This window comes from Liolophura sinensis, chromosome 8 (assembly GCF_032854445.1).
Source record: "Liolophura sinensis isolate JHLJ2023 chromosome 8, CUHK_Ljap_v2, whole genome shotgun sequence".
Lineage (NCBI taxonomy): Eukaryota > Metazoa > Mollusca > Polyplacophora > Chitonida > Chitonidae > Liolophura > Liolophura sinensis.
The window spans coordinates 45,000,178-45,021,657 of NC_088302.1; the positions used below are offsets into that span (position 1 = coordinate 45,000,178).

The window sequence follows — 21,480 nt, forward strand, 5'->3', positions numbered from 1 at the left end:
ATATTCATCTCGATTTAATATCCTTAAAATGCAGCTGTAGTGGGCAAATATCCTTCATAATATACCCCAGATATTGAAGTCAATTATAGTTGTAATGTTTGTCGATCTTGTTGGATTAATAGTTTATGCTCAGGTATATGCCGATAAAAAAAATCTTCATGAGATGTGCTGAGCATCTATGCAGCTGTGGATTGTGTAATTCATTCATACATCTTCGCAAATATTTGCTGTGACTTTGAATCGCTAAGGTCTATGATCACTAGTTTTTGTGTGGATATCAGACTGTCAAATATATGCCTAAATATGTGGTTGTTTATAATTCCGACTTGTGTATGTACAACGTTATCTAAGGACTTAGCGTAATATATAGCAATTATAGACTTCTATTCAGTTTTATTTGTATCTCGTCGCATGGCATAAATTGAGTGAAATAATATATTTTTTATATGTACATGTATATTTATGAACAACGTGATAACCCCGTAAATTAATGAGGCAACATGTGTGATATGGGACATAAAACGGTGGCCTACATGTGCGTGTACAGATAATGAAGACCTGTATACTGTATATAATGTATAAAAGACTTAAAACATTCCAACTGCTAGTCATTTGATACCCCATGCATGGGCTACAGGTACATCTACATGTACATGAGCTAATCTAATTCGGTGCTAGTCGCTTGATACCTGTATGGGTTTGTATTAGTGTATATGTCAGCAACCTGCGAATGGTAGTGGGTTTCTCTCCGGGCTCTGCCCGGTTTCCTGCCACCATAGTGTTGACCGCCGTCGTATAAGTGAAATCCATGTACGACGAAATACGGCGTAAAACACTTAAAATAAAATAAATCAGTGTAAGTGTATAACATCGTTGTTACCGAAAGACCGGTTGCACAGCTCCAGGCTTCTAGTATATAATCGTGTTATTTAGTGTGAATTCACGATGTTTGGTGTTATATGTATTCAGTCGACTGGTTCTCATGCTATGTAACAGTGTGCAAAAAATTCACCTCTTGTGGAGACTGTGAAATGTGTAATTGAATAAAAAGAAATACCTATAGACCGTCACATTTGCGTTCTGTATATTCTATATTTGATCGCCTGTTGCAACGTGCTTTGGAGGCGTGTGTTTGTATGAGGATCTGCTTTTTATTCCCAGAGTCTGTCTGTAATCAGTACCTCGTCAACGCGTCTCCTACACCTGTGACTGAATTTTCTTGAAACTTTGTAGGCATGACGGAGACCAGGTGAGGATGCGCGTGGGCTGTTTTGGTTGTACATTATTTATTTCCAGAATTATTGCCCTTTAAACATAGAATGGGGACTTGTGGATATAGTGCGCCGTTGTCAACGCATGCAGACATGATTAAAATTTGCATATGGTATTGAGTTGCACCGCATCATTTATTTCCATAGTTATTGCCCTTTGAATAGGGCAGAATGGGGATTTGTAGATAGTGGATGATAGAGTGGTATATATTGGCCTTTCAGTGTTGATATCTAGTATGCATGTCCAGTCCCAGGTTCCCACTTCTAGATCATTGCTATCGAGTTCATAGGTATACGTGGAAACATATTCTGGGGTACGGCATTAAATTCCAACCAAATAAAAAGTATATAAATTGCAGACCAGATGCTGAATCAGCCCTAAACTGTAAGCCCTATAGGTCCTTTATATTCAAAATTGCAAATGTAGACTAATACATCCAAAACGGTTGACTCGTCTTATGAGGCAAAATATTTGAACGGGTTATCTTTCCATCAGTATTCAGCTTATCTTTCCATCAGTATTCAGCTGTGTGCAGAAATATGTCCCAAGTTCATGCATTATTGCTTTTTGAAGTCAACAGCAGTGCAACTGACGCAATTAAAGCCTTGGGGAAACAGGAAGGAAATACTTGTTAAAGTCGCCTGGAGTAAAGGATACACGTTAAATTGCACAGTTATATGTATGGTTTTCAGTTTACTTCCATCAAGACCAGGTTGTGCTGAACGGGGTCCAATCCAGTGTACAAGAGGAGCTAACAGTTGGAGTTCCACACGGCTCTTTCTTGGGTCCTTTACTATTTCTTGTTATATAAACAATCTTCCTAATTAAGAAATCATGAATAGTATCCCGTTCTGTCTGCTGACTGTATTTCATCTTAACTTTGGTATGTAAAAATACATTTTCAGACGCACGTGAAGGCCGTAAAATGATACTTTTGATGTCAATACTTCAGTTTTTCTGAAAAATTAATCAAACTTCATAAACAACCCTGAAGTGGCCATATAAGGTGGATGAATTAATCAGAATGAAGTAAAATCTGTCACTTGAAAAATGCTATAACTTTATGGCTACATTACACATCATTGACCGAGGGGATTGTCACGTCAGTACGGCGCAATGACCCAGGAGCCTCCCACCATTGCGGTCGCTGTGAGTTCCAGTGCAGCTCAGGCTAGCTTCCTCGCCGCGCTCTGCCCAGTTTGCTCCAACCATAATGTATTGAAGTATATTAGATATTTTTTGAACCTCAAAATACCCACGTGAAGGTATTCCAATGTATAGCATAGTATTATAATGTAAGATTTATTAAATTTCATTTCTCGATCATTTGTTGTACGACATAAAGACTAACAGTGCATAGCCTACGCCGGAGTAAAAACATGCACTCGCACTATTGGCCTATAGCTATATGTGCACGTGAGGTTATGTTTATATGACAATCTGAAGTACTGATGATGAGTTCAATATAAATATTTTTTTATGGACACGTGCATATCAGAGGTCTGTTATGGCTGTTTGTGATCGATATTTGGCTAGGAATACTAAATATATATCATTAACATGTAGGCCTACACGACATAAATTAGCTTGGGATGGCGGTAATGGCATGAATATCAGCCCAAGCAAAGAGACTGACGCCAAGGGAGTTTTACTGATCAGGGTCGACTGTTTTGTGAGAGAAAATTCGTACAGTATCCGCACATAAACGGTACCAAAATTAAATGCTTAACTGTGATGCGCAGCTTTTAGCTGTTAAGATCGTATAACAAAAGAAACTGAACAAGGAAGCGGCCACTGCCAGGAAAAATAAGGCCAGCTGTAACTATTTATAGATTGCATGAGTCACGTGGTTCTACACGTGGCTCCTGCTTTCCCAGTGTTCAATGCGTAAACATTTTTGTGAGCAAGATGGCGGATATTTTGTAAGTGAATACATATTGTTAGGTATTTGCACTTAATCTCCGACAGAGCGGTATATTTTAAGCTGTCTTTATCTGGCACTGTTTGTATGTCCAATCTACTAAGTATCTGAAACAAACAGAAGAGCTGTTTACGGGCGGTGGAATGTTTTATACGGTTGTTACGCAGAGTACATTTCTCTGCTACACAGCGGACAATTTCATAGACGATCCGAGGCGTGCGGTATTATACATGGTGCCAAAAAAAGCGGTTAATACGCACAGACTGACAATATGATAATTGTTGCCTCCAGTAATATAGTGTAAGGACATGTGAGTCATATATTTAACTAAATGGAATAGCCTAGTTTTACTTCTTTTTGGAGCTTTTCGGTTAAGAAAGTCGATGAAAGTTCCGCGCGCCTACAGTCCTTGAGGACGCCCAGTGCTGTTAGGCCGCTGGGCCTGAGGTGTCCTGGCGACATCCGCTGGACAGCGCGTGCGGCGAACTGGGAAGACACCTGCTTCAGTGCCTATGCTACACTGTTGGTGATGACGACTTAGAAGTCTCGAATCTGGATAAGATCCGTTTTAGATGTAATGCTCGTTTAAACTTCGGCTCAAGGAACAATCAGTTAAATCACAACTACAGATTCACCTACAGATACTCCCATATAAAAATTTTAAAATTGCACATGAAAGAAAAGCTGATGCAGTGTTTTAGAAGATTTGAAGAAAAAAAATATTGTTACAAGAGCTAGAGATTGATAGTTCTTTGGAATGAAATTAAAGCCCAGTTTTGATTAGACACCACAACCATAATTGCAAGCCAAGTCTGTTGAATAGGGCATTACATACCATGATACAGTAGCATCCACTGGAAGTTATCAGACATTTAGTAGAAATCGTATAGCACATAATGATGTCCTTGTCAGCTAAAACATATTAATAAAGAGTATCTGATTGACCCCTGACCCTGTGTTGCTGAATTGGCTGCAGCCTTACGTCAGGAGATTTTTCAGATACCTAATTTGGGGCAGAGGTTTTCTGTAAGCACTCTTGATTGTCTAATTCCATAAAACTTACTGTCCACTCATAGTACAATTAAAAACTTGTTCAGTATGACTCTACTTTTATCAGATAAATAAACAAACTTGATGTGCTGTTGAGATTCTAGACTGGTTCTTTCTGGTTTTCGATCCATACTCCATTTAATTGGTAAAAATCCATGCTTCATGAGGTTTTGGGTGTATCTGTGGATGTGTGTGTGCCTGGTATGATGCCCTCAACACAATTATTCCAAAATAAGAAAGTCTTTATTTTTTTGTCAGTAGTATGTGTGTTCTTTGTCATCACTGCTGACAACAAGCCTGTCAAGTAGGCATTACAGCAAAGTATTTAAATCCTCCTCTCGATGCCTAGATTTACTTCCTACCGTTTCTTCCTTTGTTGGGACATGTACTGTAGTCCGTATATGGTTCATAAACTCAGAAGCTCATGCAGTAAACACTGAAAAACACTATACACTCACTGGCTTCCATGGCTGTTGAACTAGGGAACTCTTTTCTTAGAAAGTAAACCGTCAAAATGTAGTGTAAAGCTACACCTTTTTCCTGATTTGTGCAGAAACCAAAGGGGCATAATTGAAATATAAAAATCTAGTTAGGGACCATGCATATTGCACCAAAAACAGAATAATCTCCATTACACTTACAGCAGTAAAATGAAGACAAACAATGTTTAGAATATATGGCCCCTAGAATGGTTTACCATCTTTTATTCTGGCATGCTCTCATCCATATTTCTAAACCAAGGGGCAGAGAAAACAAGATGGGGTAAGATAGCTCCTCTAAATGTCCAATTTCATTCTGTTTTTACTTATTACTGTAAAAATGTATATGAAAGCGTGTCACATGAAATTCCGTATCTTTATGCACAGGTAAAGGCTCCTGACTTTCAATTTGGGATTGGCCGGAAGTGCCATAAGTGTTTGATAATGCACATTCGACGATGTATGATAAGAATCTGTAATACCGACCTTCAGCAAATTGGCTGCTTGTTTGATGTAATTCTGGCTAGATTGGCTGCAGCGTTAAATGAGGAGTTTTGTTAAGTCCTTCTACATTTATAAGCCTGGCATAGCTCCAAACACTGTATTCGTATTAAAATATTCCTTAGCATGGCACAAATTAAAGTGATATTTTTAGATATTCTCTTTTTGAGTTAGATGAAATGTGTCGTTTAGTAATGCCACGTCTGTGTTCCATTGAAATCAAGTATGGAGCAGGATGTGGTAAGTTAAAGTTGAGAATTTATTTAACATCATTTTTATAAACCTGCAGAGTATTGGCTGTTGTAACAAGTTATTATCCCCAACAACTACATGTATAATAAAAATAAATATATCAATAAAAATTGATAAGCACTAGCACAGGAGATGCAGGTGCCTGGTCATTGGGAAATTGTACATTCCACGGCGCTTGATGGCGGCAAACAGTCTTGCATACCTTGAAGACCATTTGACCTCCATTGATATAGTATGCATATCTGTACTTGACACGTGTGGAAGTTGTCCTGCACCCAGCTAACTGACCACCGTTTTGTTTTTGAAAATAAAGCTGTAACCATTCTTTCAAAACTTGTTAGGCCACGATTTTGCTTCAATACTTTAGTTCTGAAGGGTTGTGAACCCATAGCAGTCTTTCAAAGCGTCATCAAAACAGAAAAATGCTTAAGAAGGAACTGATGATAGAAACAGAAGTGACTGCATTGTTGTGTTCATCCGTAACTCCTCAAGATCTTAAAATCATCATAAAATTTATGAATGTAGATTATTGAATGAATATTGGCAGATGTGAACTTTTTCTACTTTTTGCAAGGCTCTGAAATGTAAAGGAGCTTGCAAGCTATTGATTGATTTATTTGATTGTTGTTTAATGCCGTACTGATACTCAAGAATTTTTGGGGTGGCTGAAAGTAGAGCACCAGGCATAAACCATTGACCTATGGCAAGTAACTGAGAAACTTTTCCACATATAGATAATAAACAGATATGCCTGTATTTGAAAGATGTCAGAATTTTTTTGTCGTAATGTTTTTAATAATTCTGAAGCATTTCACCATGTCCACTAAACAGAACATTAAAAATTAAATTTTACTGACAAAAATGATGAGTGACAGAGCTCAGGGTTCTTGTGGTAGCCTCTTTATGTCTCTGTTTTGTTTTATCTTGGTTGGAGTATCACAGCTTCTTGCAGTTTTACATCCAAGGAGTATGGTGTACATCATCATGGCAAATAGACCTTGAACATTTTGAAGACAAATATTGCGACTATGTCAAGAAAATGTCCTTTATTTGGTCTCCAAGCCTTTGAAATAATGAAGGAAAATAAACCAGATATCACTTTCTATAGTGCACATCAGTGTTAACCGAGAATGGATATATGTTATACGAGTGACAAGCAAAAGCATGTGGTGATTTATGCCTATGAAAAACTATGCTAGAGTCAGTGTAAAAGTTTCAAGCATCGTAAAGATTCACTTGAATTGCGTGTCATTGTGAGTGACTTCTGGGGGGTTCAAATGCTTAATACAGGGACACAGTGCTATAAGTTAGGGAAATGTTGAATTGTTTTGAGATGGTGACACATCATTGTTTTAACACAGGAAGTGTGTCGTTGTTGACAAGTATCCTCCCTTGGACCTTGATGTGTCGTGCACACTTGAAATCACTATTTGGCTAATGACTGGTTCAACTAGTAGGAACTGTCAGAATAAATTTGCATATTATTGTGCATACAGGCTGCCACACTTTGGCTAGGAACTAGGGTTATGTATACATGTGGGCACACATGCACCAGAATTACAACATCATGGGCTACCATTTCTGGTTGTTTGACATATGTATTGTGCAATGTAGTTGTGCAAATATGAAAAGAATTCCCATCCCCACTCAGTATAAAAAAAATGTATTTATTTGTTAGACACAAACTGGAATTGAACTTGTTAAACATTGTATTTTTGGCTGTCAGGCTTTCACCAAAGAGATCCAGTTTTGGCCAATCTGCTATCACTCAAGAATTTAGATTAGAATAATATGTTGAAAAACTTGCCAGTTTTCTGTGTTGTATTTTCTGTGCTGTAATTTAATGTTTTTACTTCATGTCTTTGCCTTGTAGACTGTATGTGTTCCTGGAACAGAGTTGGTGGGTAAGTTAGCCTGTTTCCAGGAAGACTGTAGTCTTGTACACAGTAACCTTTGCCATCTACTCACACACTCATTGGCCATCACTCTGTGCTGTATTTTCTAACATGCTGGCATGTCAAAAGTTAACATTTAATGTCATTTATGCAGTAGAGTTTATTTGGGATAAGCAGTTTTATTTTTAGAGAGGTCTGGTTTTTGTCCTTCATCAGAGAATGTAAAAAAATATTTATACATTAATATTGTTTTTTTCATCTGCCACTTTAAGCCAAGGTAACTCAAGGTCTGTGGCGTTTTCCCATATTTTTTCCTTATTTACCACTAACATTGGGAAAATTATGACTAGTTAGACGTACAAATTGTACACACAATTTACCTTTTTACCCCCCACAAGAACTTCCTGATATCCCCTTGAAATTCAATTTTGAACTTATTTTCTAATCTATGTCCCATAGGTTTTTAATGTGATTTTGATGAATAGTTCCCAGTCTTAATATGAAAAGATTTTTGCAGCTTTAAAAGTAGAAGAGTGTTGCTTAGAATATTTTTTGCAGCAAAGTAGGGGCCCCTAGGGCAGATCAAACACTTCAATTTTCAGTTGAAAGGGCTATATCTGGTTCAAGTTTCTTGATCAAATAGTGTACAAGCCAGTTAATGTGGCTTTAATTTGGATTTGTATCCACTGTGATAAAACTAACAACCTCCATTATCTAATCTTAAATTGTAGTCCTGACACATCTTCCTGATGCCGTGTTGGAAGAGTTATAGGAAGTACATGTTACTCAGTATTAAGAGTATGAGTAGGACATTTTTGATTTTTGCTTTGTGGACTACATCTGCTGATTACAAGAACTGCTGTGTCCAAATGCATGACACCATGTCTGTCTGTCTTTTTGGATCTTGCAGATGACATTCTGATGACGAAAGAAAACACAGAAGTATGGCTCGCACAAAAAAAAAGCTCCAAGATGAACAACGAATGGAGCTGGAACGATTCCTGGCTGCCCAAAGGAGGGGTGGTCGAGGGCGGGGCAGGGGAAGACCCAGGGGTAGTGGGCGTGGTGGTGGCAGTCAGAGCCACACCTACCCAGCAGCAATCTTCAGGCAGCCTGATACTTTCCCAGTCATACAACCTAGTCCTATGGCGGCGACCCAGACCAACCCGGAACTGGTGAGTGCCACAAGCTTACCTTCAGCTACTCCTGTACCTTCCCCATGTTCACCTGCCATGGTGAACGTGTGTAGCAGTGAGCAGGTCAGTCCCAGAAAGATTATTCCAACTGTCCCAAAGGGGAGTGTCATGGAGGGTTTGGCTTTAAGCTCCACCAAAATGCCCCTGAAGATGAAACCTACAGCAAGGAAAAGTACAGTGCCTAAGAGACTCTTGACATCCGCTGCTATACACAGTGCTAATGATTCCACAGGTGTGTCTCATACATTCCCAAGCACGTCAGGAAATGACAATTGTGCAGATATGGGCAACATATTTGACATTATGATGAGTTCGGAGTCACCCAGTAAAACTGGGACTGGATGTCGCAATTTACCAGAGGCAGATCTCGGACAAACAGTCACTGTATTCAACAGTGTATCTCAGGCTGTTCAAAACTTAAGACGGGGAGTAAAAACGCCAATTGTCTGTATGCAGGACATTTTCAAATATGAAAAGAGAGGTGTCAAAGGTGCTAAAATTTCAAACCCAACTATGCAATGCAGCCAGCAGTCAACAAGTTTTACAAATTATAATACTCAAAAGGAGGGATTTGGTGCTTCAGAAAGTTCCAAAGGAAAGGTGGGTGATTCTCCTGGGTCAAAGTTTTGTGTGAAATCTCAGTTGCCAAAAGCCAATACAGACAGACAGACAAGCAGAGTCTCTGACAACCCCTCCACTTCAGGAATGTCATTGGGTACAGAATGTACCAGGCATTCTCCAGTGGTGTCTCCTAATGATAAATTGACTGTGCCAGCCTCTCCAGGCAGATCTCCTGAGAAAAGGAAACGCTCTCCAAATGTAAGACTGGGCAGTGATATGTTTTTATTTCCCTGGCACAGAAGCAGAAGACCAAGGGAGAAATCTTCTGAGAACAAAGGTGATAAAAAGTCAGGAAAGAACAGTGTTTCTTCAGGTGTGAAAATCTTAACCAACAGTATTTCTCCAGGTGTGAAAAAGTTAGCCAACAGTGCTCCTCCAGGTGTAAAAATCTTAACTAACAGTGTTTCTCCAGGTGTAAAAGTCTTAAACAAAGACAGCTGTAATGTAAAGGACAGCACTACTAAATGTTCTTTAGCTCAGGCATCGTCTACCTCTAAATCTCCTCTCATTGAAGATAGTCTTCCAGTTCCCATCTGTACTGTCTCTACCTGTAATGCTGCCAAGGTAAAGACAGGTGAAACTCTGACAGAATGTGCCACTGAGATTGGTGCTTGTGTTATGGAGTTGAGCAGTTCTGAAAAGGTTGATATTGAAATGAGAACAGAATCTCAGCAGTCACACACCATCAAATCAGATCATTCTCCCATACCAGACCTGAAATGGAATGATAAAGTGAACATTGAATCAAAGGTTAGCTGCAGCACTCAGACAGAACAGTGTGTGTCACAGTTAAAGGTGAAATATGAGTGCTTGCCTTCTACCTCTGCTGCAAGTGATAGTGAAATGATTGTAGGATATTGTGATGATTCCATACAGAACAATACAGGTGAATTGACAGACACAAGTAAGATTGCTGGTGATAGTGCTGCTGCCCACAAGAAAACTGATTCCAGATTGTTGAGTTTGATTGACAGGATGACAGCACGGGTGGGTAACCCCATGAAGTGGCAGGACCTGCCCAGTAGTTCCCCAAACAATGAAGCGATCTGTGATGAATATGATCTTCACCTCTCAGCGTGTTCAAGTCCCTGTGAACCTCCCGAGGAAGAGTCATTTTTGGAGGAGTCTCCTTTAGACGATACTTTCATGGATAAGTCACCTTTGGAAGAATCATCTTTGAAGGAAACATCCATGGATAAATCACCACTGGAAGAATCGTCTTCGATGGAAGTTTCTATGGATAGTTCACCTCTGGAAGAATTATCTTTGAAGGAAAGTTCTATGGATAAGTCATCTCTGAATGAATCGTCTTTGAAGGAAACTTCTATGCATAAGTCATTTCTGGAAGAATTGTCTTTGAAGGAAGCCTCTATGTATAAGTCATCTCTGGAAGAATTATCTTTGAAGGAAACTTCTGTGGATAAATCATCTCTGAAACAATCATCTTTGAAGGAAACTTTTATGGATAAGTCATCTCTGAAAGAATCGTCTTTGAAGGAAACTTCCATGAATAAGTCACCTCTGGAAGAATCGTCTTTGAAGGAAACTTCTGTGGATAAGTCATTTCTGGAAGAATCATCTTTGAAGGAAGCTTCTATGGATAAGTCGTCTCTGGAAGAATTATCTTTGAAGGAAACTTCTATGGATAAGTCATCTCTGAAAGAAATGTCTTTGAAGGAAACTTCTACGGATAAGTCACCTCTGGAAGAATCGTCTATGAAGGAAACTCCTACGGATAAGTCATTTCTGGAAGAATCATCTTTGAAGGAAACTTCTATGGATAAGACATCTCTGAAAGAATTGTCTTCGAAGGAAACTTCTACGGATAAGTCACCTCTGGACGAATCATCTGTGAAGGAAACTTCTATGGACACGTCATTTCTAGAAGAATCATCTTTGATGGAAGCTTGTATGGATAAGACATCTCTGAAAGAATCGTCTTCGAAGGAAACTTCTACGGATAAGTCACCTCTGGAAGAATCGTCTTTGAAGGAAACTTCTATGGACACGTCATTTCTGGAAGAATCATCTTTGAAGGAAGCTTGTATGGATAAGTCATCTCTCAAAGAATCATCTTTTAAGGAAGCTTCTTTTGATCACTCATCTGAAGAAGGATTGTCTTTGACGGAAATTTCTGGGCATGAGTCATCTCTGGAAGAATCAAATTTTATGGAAACTTCTAAGGATAAGTCATCTCTTGGAGAGTCGTCTTTGAAGGAATCTTCGTTGGGTAAGTCATCTCTGGAAGTTTCATCCACAGATGAATCATGTGTGAAAGATTCACATGTTAAGTCTGGGCACAAGCCAAGTACCAGCAGTCGGGATTGGGGTAAAATACAGAGTACAGAGCTTGGAGAGGTAAGGAAACTGAATAAACATGTGAAAGTGGTTGAGTTATGTAGCAGTGGAGAGATTGGTACCAAGACTGCGGTTGTTAAGGAGCCCCAGAATTCTCCAGTAGATGTAAACCTTAGTGATATTACATATACAGGAAGCCTAAAAAGATCAACTATCATAGAAGCTATGATAACCAACGAAACTGAAGAAATTAAACATGATGGAAATGTTGTTACAGATAAACAACTCCTGGAAAACTCCGCCCTTGAATTTGAAGAGGACACTTCTGAAATATCACTATCAGTGTACACGGATGTCAGATTGGGTAAAATGGCCAATGCTGTTAACCAGGATGATGACCTGTCTTACGGACAGAGAACCCGTGAGCCTGCCCCCCTCAGCGTTCTCTCCAGAGTGGAGAGTCTTAGCTCACCCAAGAGAATGTCTGCATTCTTGTCTGAGAACCTGGATTCTTACCTGCAGTCTGATGAAAACCGCAAAATCTGTCTTAAGCCCAAGGAAAGCAGCTTTCCTGGAAAGCACTCCTGTCCTGATATTATAGAAACTGTAGCTGATGACTTCCCCAAGGACAGCGATGGCTTCAAGGCAGAGTCAACAGACTATCGGATGAATCCGTTTAATCCAGATTTTGATGATGTGGAAGGAATGCTCTTTGTTTCCTTTGACACAAAGGAAGCAATGGAAGCCCATATCCGAATCGAAAAACAAAATCACTGGGATGATAATAACTATCATTTCTTGGACATGTGCAAACTTCATAAGGCAGCTAATCTTAAAAAGAGATTAGGTATTTCTGGAAAAATACCAAAGTTCTTGAGAGAAAAAGAACAAAATTATAGAGGTATCCACATGAAATGGTTTAAGTATCTCAGACTGTTTAACAGGGAACTTTCTAAAATGACTGGAAAACCTATGAAGTTTGAAAAACATCTGGCGAAAAGTTTAGAGAAGACAAATGATATCACAAAGATCAAAGGATGGAAGAACAAATTTGTTGATTGTAAGAGCTCAGGTGAGGTCGGTGTGTCGAATGGTCTCCCATTGCAGCAAACAGGAAAACTCCACTGGAGAACTGAACAGAGACTGTTACGATCCCTGCCTCCTGAAGATATCAAAGATATGGGATTACATCTGAAGAAAAAGAGAAGGAAAAATATGATTTTCACCCACAGAAAAGGGTCCAGTGCCAAGTTTGAGGGTAGAGTTGGCCGTTTTGGTCGTGTTCAAAAACCAAGATTTGGCCAGGATGATGAGTATTATTATGGAGATGAAGCAAAGTATTATGAAGATGAAGGCGATGTGAAGAAGAAGGCCAAGGTGGATAATGTTCACATTAAGACAGAAGAAGGTAATGGCACAACAGGAGTTCCAATGAAGAAGCCTAGTTTGAAGAAAAAACTGATGAAAAAGTATAACCTTTGTGGGCACAAGCGATTAAAGAAAATGTGGAAGCGTAGGTTGCGTGAGGGTAAGCTTGCAGCATTGAAACAAGAAGAAGAATCGGAGGGCTTGCGGGAAGAGTTCCCTATCTTGACGGAGAGTATGGCTTTGCATGCAGTGTCTGTTTTGGACTGTAATATGTTGGATTTACGGCCACAGAACTTTAATGAAGTGTGCCCTCGCGAAAATGGTGCTGACATTTGCTCAGATAAGATGGCCACTGGTGATGGCAGAGATGATAGTGTAGATTCCAACCTGAACAAGGACAGGGTGGATTTTGAAGAAGATGTTGGCCAGTCCTTGTGTGGCAAACCGGGTAAGTAACGTCTTTATGGGGTTTTATATGTAGTGCTAGTGGTTATCATGTTTACCATCACCCCCACCATTGCTAAGGGAGGTATTCTGTTTGTGTGCAGCCCTGTGTCTGGCATCATGTGTGAAACTTTTGAAAACACAATATGTTCTAACCAATGATCCAATCTAAATGAAACTTTATTTATTTATATGATGTCAAAGTTCATTTTGTATACACATTATATGTAAACTACTTCTTCAAAATATCCATGTGGACTGTTTTTGGGGGCCCCTGCACTGATTACATTTTGGTGGTCATATCTAACATTTAACTTACTTGTTGAGATCAAAGTTGTTGTTGCATTTTTCAGTCTTGTCTACACTATGCATGTACAGGCCTGTAATACCCCTTTTTATTGATTTTTATGAAGAGAGTCCCTTTGTTTACCCTACTGGAAGTTCACTAGACTGGATTGAGTTTATGACTTTACTGTTTTCAGTTTGCTGGTGACATTTTCATGTGTTCGGTTAACCTAGTAGTCAGGGGGAAATTGGAGATAAGTTTTAGCTTAAAAAAAAAATACTTGTTTGAATTCTTGTTAATATAAATAGAAATATAAGGGAAATATTCTTGAAAACTTTGATTCCTTCTCCTTGTCCACCTCAGGTGAATTGATCTTTACTATGTTTTGCAGGCTGTAGATATGGGTGTGTGTGTCACCTGTTCAGAGACAGGACCGTCCCGGGCAGCAGGGGATCTGACTCTGATGAGGTGAACAAAGAGGAGACGAGCACCGTGTGTGATAAGGAGTATTGCAGGCTGGGGTGTATATGCTCGAGTCTAGAGCGACAGCTAACCGATAGAGACACCCACTGTAGGAAGGCAGAATGCATGTTTAACTGTCACTGTGAGGACAAGGAACTGACTCTCCACTCACTACTGTCACCTTCAGGCTCTGATGATATCCCACTTCTTCAGGCAGTCACAGAATCCCTGAAAAGTCACGAAACCCTCAAGAATCTGGAGCCACCTGAAGCCGCCCCCGCACGGCTGACATGTCCTGACCTAGCCGAGGCAGAGAAAAAGACAACAGCAGTCCCCAAAAACAGGTTTGCTGGCCTGCCTAAGAGGGTGGGCAGTCAGCGAGTGGCCAAAAACCTGGACGCCATCACAAGGAAGGCTATGATGTATATGGACCCTGACGATCTGTTCCCAAAGCCAAAGAGAAGACACCGAAAAAAGGTGAGGGCAGTATTCTTGGCCGTATTCAAGAAACCAATTTTAAAAGCTGATTTTAGCCCAAATTAACTCCCAAAGCTAGCAATTTATATTTGTCCAGGTCTCTGCTTTATAAAAAATATTTTCTTCACACATTTGTAATGTTGAAGACACAAGATTTATTGTGTTCTTCAGTCACAAAGGACACACAAGGTGAAGGTTCAAACCCAGCCTTAAGAAATTTGTAAATTCCGCCGGCTCTCACTGTTTGTGGGCCCTTGTTGACAACAAGCAGCCGACAATACTTATGCGACCATTTGCACAGTCTGACATTCGTTAGAGACCAATATGGCCTGCATACAATTATGTAACACGGGGAAAATTTGTCAGTAACTTGGCACAGGTCGGTGGTTTATGCCCAGCACTTGTAAAGCGGAATGCTCTTTTATATGTCTGATAGTATTGATTATGGTGTTGAATGTCAGTAAAATAATACAAATGTTACTGTGTTCAAAATATTTTAGCCAGTATGTTTCTTCAGCAAACTCCTTTGTACAATTCAAATTCTGCAATGTCTAAGTTGCACTTTTTGAATGTTTTGTACTTGTGGCTACAGCAACTACATACATGTATATTTTTTACTTTAAGGATGAGATAACTGCAGATGAGAAGACAGGAAGAATCAAGTCACTGGTAGTCTCACAGCCTACAAATGAGGTGGTCATCTACAATCAGGTCTGCATAACATCTTTTGTTTCATATTTTCATTTTTCGGGGTCCTCCGTGACCAAGTTTGTGGATGCCTCACTTCAGAATACACACCCTCGATCCCGTAGGGTATGTGTTCAAATCCAGACTTTGTCGGCTGGACTACAGTCTGATACATGGCTACTTCCCAGCTAACCTAAAATGGAAAGTCGTCATGAAATTGAAATATGTATTACTTTTGAGCATAAAATATGGATTTTTTTTGTTAAATTTTGCTTACTATTCATCTCAATGTCTTCATCATTATTTAACCTACATGTGTAGAACAAACCCACAAGCTGTTCTTTATATTTGCAACCATTATTTGTATTAGCACTTCTGTGGATAGAAATTAAGAATATGTATCAACGCTTGATTGATAGTAGATAATTTTACAACATGATTTGGACATAACCATGCTCAATCATTACCTTAGTGGCCTCCGTGGCTGTGTGGTTAGCGTGCTAGCATAGTACAATAACTCACGAGCCTCTCGCCAATGAGGTCACTGTGAGTTCAATTACAGCTCATGCTGGCTTCCTCTCCGGCCGTACCTGGGCAGAATCCTGCGAATGGTCTTGGGTTTCCCCCTGGGCTGTGCCTGGTCAACCCCCCTAATATTCTTGAGTACAGCCTAAAACACCAATCAAATAAAAAAATGAAGCAAACATAGGATATTCCTTACTATCCCTACTTCAGATGCTGTAAGTAATTCACATAACATTGATTCGTTGATAAAGTCTGATTTAATGTGCATGTCACCATCTTTCGCTGAGAAATTTTTGTAAAGAGCTGTATGGACATTTTGTATGATTGCTGCGTGGATCAGATTTTGACATTCTTTCTTTTTGTCAGCTCTGTGTTTCTGGTCTCCAATGTTTTGTTTTCTGTTTTTCACGAGATACTTGTGTTCAAATTCAATATTTCATCAGTTGAATTATGATTAATGCTGATACAGTTTCTTCAGTTCATGTAACCCTCTGACCGACATAATTGGTGAAAGAGATGTAAATGTATAGCACTTTTCTCGTGTGTCTGTGTTGGGGCTGGTGGTTTTATTAACATTAAACATTTTTTTCCAGCCCATCATAATGACATCACATTAAAGACAAAATGGTGTTACTGCAGAAACTGATGACATTGTAGATGATGGGATCCAATCAATTTTTGATGTAACAAACTAGCTTTAATCTAGCTCCAACTCACGAGATGAACCTTTGTTAAGGTCTACATTTTGATCCATAGATTTATAACACTGTGCACAATCAACACATATCCATCTTCAGGAGGGTAATATTGTACATTCACCAGAGTTGATGCATAACAGTAACATTGGCAAGCTTTTCAATTAAAACTGTGTGAAGGGCATTGTAATCCTAATCTTGATTTAATCTCAACTGTACCAACATCTTAAAGTGATATTGTAAGTTCTGCACATTTGCTGCGTATTAATTACCTTATTGGGCCAGTACAGTTCAGTTTAAGTAGAATTCTGCATATTAATGTGTAATTCATAAGGCTAAGTTAAGGGGGCATTCTGTGGAGGGAGGTTGTTGAAATCCATCCAATGTTATAGTCTTCTATAACGCAATCAATATGAATATAAAATGTATGAAGTTTTAACACTGATGTGCAAAAATGAATGAAAATGAAGTATAGTCGCGGATAGGGCTTTTCTGAGTGTTGTAAAAACTATGACTTTAAAGTGCTGGAAAATTTGTCCTGAAAGTAAAGGTTTTTCTGAACTGAGTTAGTATTTTTTTTATTATTACTGACAGCATAGTTTTGTATTCAGATTGATGTTCAATGTTGTAACTCAGTCTCTGTTCTGTGTACAGGTGATCTAGATCTACCTATCTTTGATTACAGGTAGATGAAGCGATTGAACATGGACAGATGTCTTCAGATGACGCCATTCACACCTCTCCACTCGGACCGTTATTTGGCTGCTCACGAACATCCATCTTTAATCCTGTCAGGAAACCAAGGTTTGTGACACCCTTTCACTCTAAACCCCAAATTTAAGCTGTTGTTCATGGAGGAAATTTTCAGTAACACATTAACCCATTGCATGATAAATTTGAACAAGAAGGTTGGATTTAAGTTTTAAATATATATTAAATATATATTCCACATATTCCTTACACAGTAAGCAGTATTTGACTTTGGCTAAAATCTTGTGAGGGCCACAGGATTTGAGGAGTACCGCTATTCACAAAATCCCATTGCTCTAGCAAGATTTTCACCCAAGTCATAAATCTCCTTTTGCAGATAAGTCATTGACACCTCAAGATTACACTAATTATTTGTGTTGTATCACCAACAATACATGATCATCTTTCCTGTTCAGACAAAAATAGCTTGGGGTGTTACAGTTGCAAAAAAAATATGTATGCTATGGTTTGGGTGTTTATGCTGGCACCTTTCTCTTTCAGTAATCCATGTTTTAGTTTCACTTTCACTCTGTAGTATGTATGCTGAGTTCAAATGCCTGAAAACATGCATGGGACTCATCACATGCCGTTGAGTAGAACTTATTATGTTCACCCTAATCAAATTTGAAAAATTAAATCAGTATTCATTTATGAGTTACAAGGTTTCACACAAATTTTACTTTATTTGATAAAGAGAGATTTTGGAATGAGGGTTTTTGTGCATTTATGAATTAATAAAAACTTATATTCTCAGTTGTGGTGAATATCTGAAATGAATGTATCCAGTGCTTGTTTTCAGACCTGCTTTTTCTGCAGAGGTATTGATTTGGGTGTCCCCTGGTATTTCCTATTTTCTTGTTTTGCAGAATGCATGGGTGTATAAAGAAAAACAACACAGACAAGGCTGATGTTATAGATGTTGTTACGGATTCACCTGTACACATGGAAGCAGAACAACCACAAGAGGGTAGTCAGTTCACAGACACTGTGTTCATACAGAAGTGCTTCAAAAACACGGCCATGACATATGACCAGTTTATGAATAATGTGAAACCTCAGGAAGACTTGAAACTCGAGACAGTAAACAATGTGATCAGTATCAGCGATGATGACGATGACAAAGTGACACTACCAGTACCTCCCATTCCCAATATTACAAACCCCTGTCCACGGCCATATACGACGCAAGAGGATATACAGCGGAGGAAAAAGAGAAAAAGAAAGCAGAGGCTGGAAAAGACTTTGTTAGATGGATATGGATCACCAAGCAAACTGAGTACAGAACCCTCGGACTGCACGTCGGATACGGTCACCACAGTAAAGGTACCAGTCTGGGATGACTGGTCCACTAACATGGTCTGTATTAAAGCCTCCAAGAAAAGGAAATCTGTGCCAAACTCAGAGGAACGTAAAACATCCAGTGAACATCATTTGTTAGAAATAAAATCAAACTGTAGTTGGGAAGCAAGTCGGAAAATGGTGTTAAGTGGAGTGGCCAAATGCCTCAGGCCATATGAGTACCCAGACCCCCAAGAGATCGAAATTCAGAATTATACGGTAGAAATACTGCCAAAGGCTTCAGAACCCGCCAAAATACCCCCAAGCTTCAGTGCTAACTTCCCCTCTGTCATGTACACAGTACGCATTACAGTCTCACCAACATGGTTTCATAGGAAGAATAAAAAGGTTGAAGAGCCTAAGAAGGATAAAGGTCCTGAAATGACTGCGTCAAAGCAGTTGTGCCTTCGACTGTTACAGGAGCAGCAACAAAAAGCAGCTCTGCAACAGCAGCAGCAAAAACAAGAGTTGCAGAAACCAGTCAATGGACCAACAGTTCTTCAGCAACAGCAGCCAGTTCTACAACAAGTGGACCCAGTCCAGAAGAGCATTGTGGTGGACACACCACCTACAGAAAGAAGGTTGAAGGCAAAAACCCGAAGTGACAAAATCAAGAACACTGGCAAGCATTTCCAGCCAGCATCCGGGATTTCAGGTCTGGGTAAATTAAAGATAAATAATTCGTTCATCCAACTCAACCCAAACATTTCGCAGCAGAATTCTGTGTTTCGGCTTCAAGAAGGACAAGTGACCTTTAAATCCGGCCTCCCTCCCAGTGCCTCGCTAGCTACAGCAACAGCTAAAACTACCAGTGGTTTGGTATTGAATACTTCAAATGCACCTGGAGGTTTTGAGGACTCTATCAATCAAACTTCCTCAACAGTGGTGACTGTGAGTGGCACATCAGCCTTGGCTATGACACATAGCAAACCCTCTAACCACAATGCCACAGATGCTAGAGAAATCACATCTCTCTCCTCTCAGAACTCCAACACGACTGGCTCCATGCCAAGCCCAAAACCAGTCGGACTTCGGCCAGACTCTCTACCCACCATGCAGCTGATACAGAATGGAGCGGGCATGCCAAAACTGGTGCCACTCTCTGCAGGTAAAGTCGGTAACATGCCGCTACTGCAGCTTGTGCCCATGGCTAACACTGCGGGTCCTCGTGGGACGACACCCACAGCTGTCAGAATGCAAGGCCAGTCTGGTACAACAACCAGCTCTGTGACCTCAGGCAACAAAAACTATGTGGCATTCCCAGTCATCCTTCAGACAGTGAACCCTGGTAGTACCTCAGGTGGTGGTACAGGTGCGAAAGCTAATGGTGGCTTGACTCTGAGAGCCTCTGGTCTCCCCACTGGCTGTGTGATGGCGCCTACTCAGTCCTCAGTGTTCCCTGTTAAGATGGGAACAGAGCAGAGGCCAGTTTTCCTAGCTCCAGTAACAGTACAGCCTGCTAACCCAGGTGTCATCCCTACACCAATCTCCTTCACAGCACACCCTGCACCCACTATAAACAGCACAAACAGTGACTCACAGAAACACCTAGACAAAGATATGGACACGGTGAACTCTGCTGGCAAGACAGACAAGTCTGAAAACACTGTTTCTGGCATAAATCTGACTGGTCGTAGAGAGTTGTATTCAGTTCTGACCAGTTCCCAAGCTCCTTCACTAATTAAATCTACGTCCAACCAGGAAAATAAAACTCGGAAAGAAAAGTCTGACCTTGACAATGCTGCTCCTGACCTCTGTGTACATTTACGTACAGGTAACTCAGATATTGTGTGTGATATTTCAGTGATAGACTCCAATGCTAGCTCAACAGAAAACAACTGTTCAGATGGTGCTCAGGTGAAACACTTAAACAGTGATCAAGAAATAAAAAAGTCCCCAAAGCTCAAAACAGAAGCAGATCAATCCGAAAATGATAAGCCAAAAGTTTTTAGAAAAGAAGAAGTAGAAACTTCAGAAGTCTCTTTAACTTCAGCAGATAGTGATGGAGCTAAAAAATCATTTGTTGAGGTAAGATCTCTGTTGAATATGGTGGCCAGTCAGTCAGGAGTGAAAGAAACCAGCACCTTGAGCAGTGACAAGCCAAGTGAAAAGCCACTGACCAGGGAGATATATGGACAGGACAATTTTATAGATTTAACAGAGGAAAATTCAGATAAAACTTCTTGTGCCATAGAAACTAGTGACATGGATGTGAGTGTATCGAAAAGTCTAAATGATGAAAAACAATGTGTCGAGTTACCAGCTGGTATCCCAAATTCTGGTAGCAGCAAGTATACTTTAGATTTAATCAATATTCAGAAATTAATAAAAAAGCCACTTGGTTTTCCGTCATCAAATCCGCACAGTATAGGTCTTGTGGATGGCCTTAAGCAAGTCTCGCCAACAAGTGAGTCAGACAATGTGGCTAAGTCCACCAATCTCAGTGCTACAGAAAACTGTGCTGATAACTGTGCAGAGATCAGCAGTTCTGCAGGAGTGGACTCGACAGTTTCGGCTTCAGGTATAAACACACGGTACACACAAGACTCAGGTGCACCCCAAGGAACAGGAATTACAGAGGGAGGTGTATCTCATGCTGATCACACTATCCCAGATAAATCACAGGGTGTGGCCAAAGCCACAACAAGCTCAGGAGCGCTGACATCAGAGCTGGACACATATTCACTGGATAGCTGGAGTGACGTGTCGAATGATGGTGACAGCCAGCAGGAGAGCCGTGTAAGTGCGGGCCCCACTCACTCACCACCCCTCCACCACTAGCCACTACTGTTGTCCGCCTCCGGGATCTTCTGTCTCCCAGGGTCAGCAGCTATAGTTCTAACCCTTAGTCTGCATGTACAGTGTAATCTTTAATGTACAACATAACCTTTCATGTACAACATAACATTTCACTGTTAATGTTTTGTCCTCTATGCATGCTGGGTTGTATAAAGATTACTGAC

General features: G+C 40.0%; 2 protein-coding genes across 2 annotated transcripts; both read left to right on the plus strand.

The window, feature by feature from the left end:
* Positions 1-3,181: 3,181 nt before the first annotated feature.
* Positions 3,182-11,687, plus strand: LOC135473580 (uncharacterized). The gene is made up of 3 exons (XM_064753437.1): positions 3,182-3,194; positions 8,281-11,545; positions 11,679-11,687. Exons 2-3 carry the CDS (start codon positions 8,315-8,317, stop codon positions 11,685-11,687), a joined length of 3,240 nt encoding a protein of 1,079 aa, XP_064609507.1. The 5' UTR covers positions 3,182-3,194; positions 8,281-8,314.
* On the plus strand, positions 11,512-21,336 carry LOC135472238 (uncharacterized). The gene is made up of 5 exons (XM_064751640.1): positions 11,512-13,301; positions 13,975-14,522; positions 15,147-15,233; positions 17,115-17,233; positions 18,046-21,336. Exons 1-5 carry the CDS (start codon positions 11,711-11,713, stop codon positions 21,296-21,298), a joined length of 5,598 nt encoding a protein of 1,865 aa, XP_064607710.1. The 5' UTR covers positions 11,512-11,710; the 3' UTR covers positions 21,299-21,336.
* Positions 21,337-21,480: the final 144 nt, after the last annotated feature.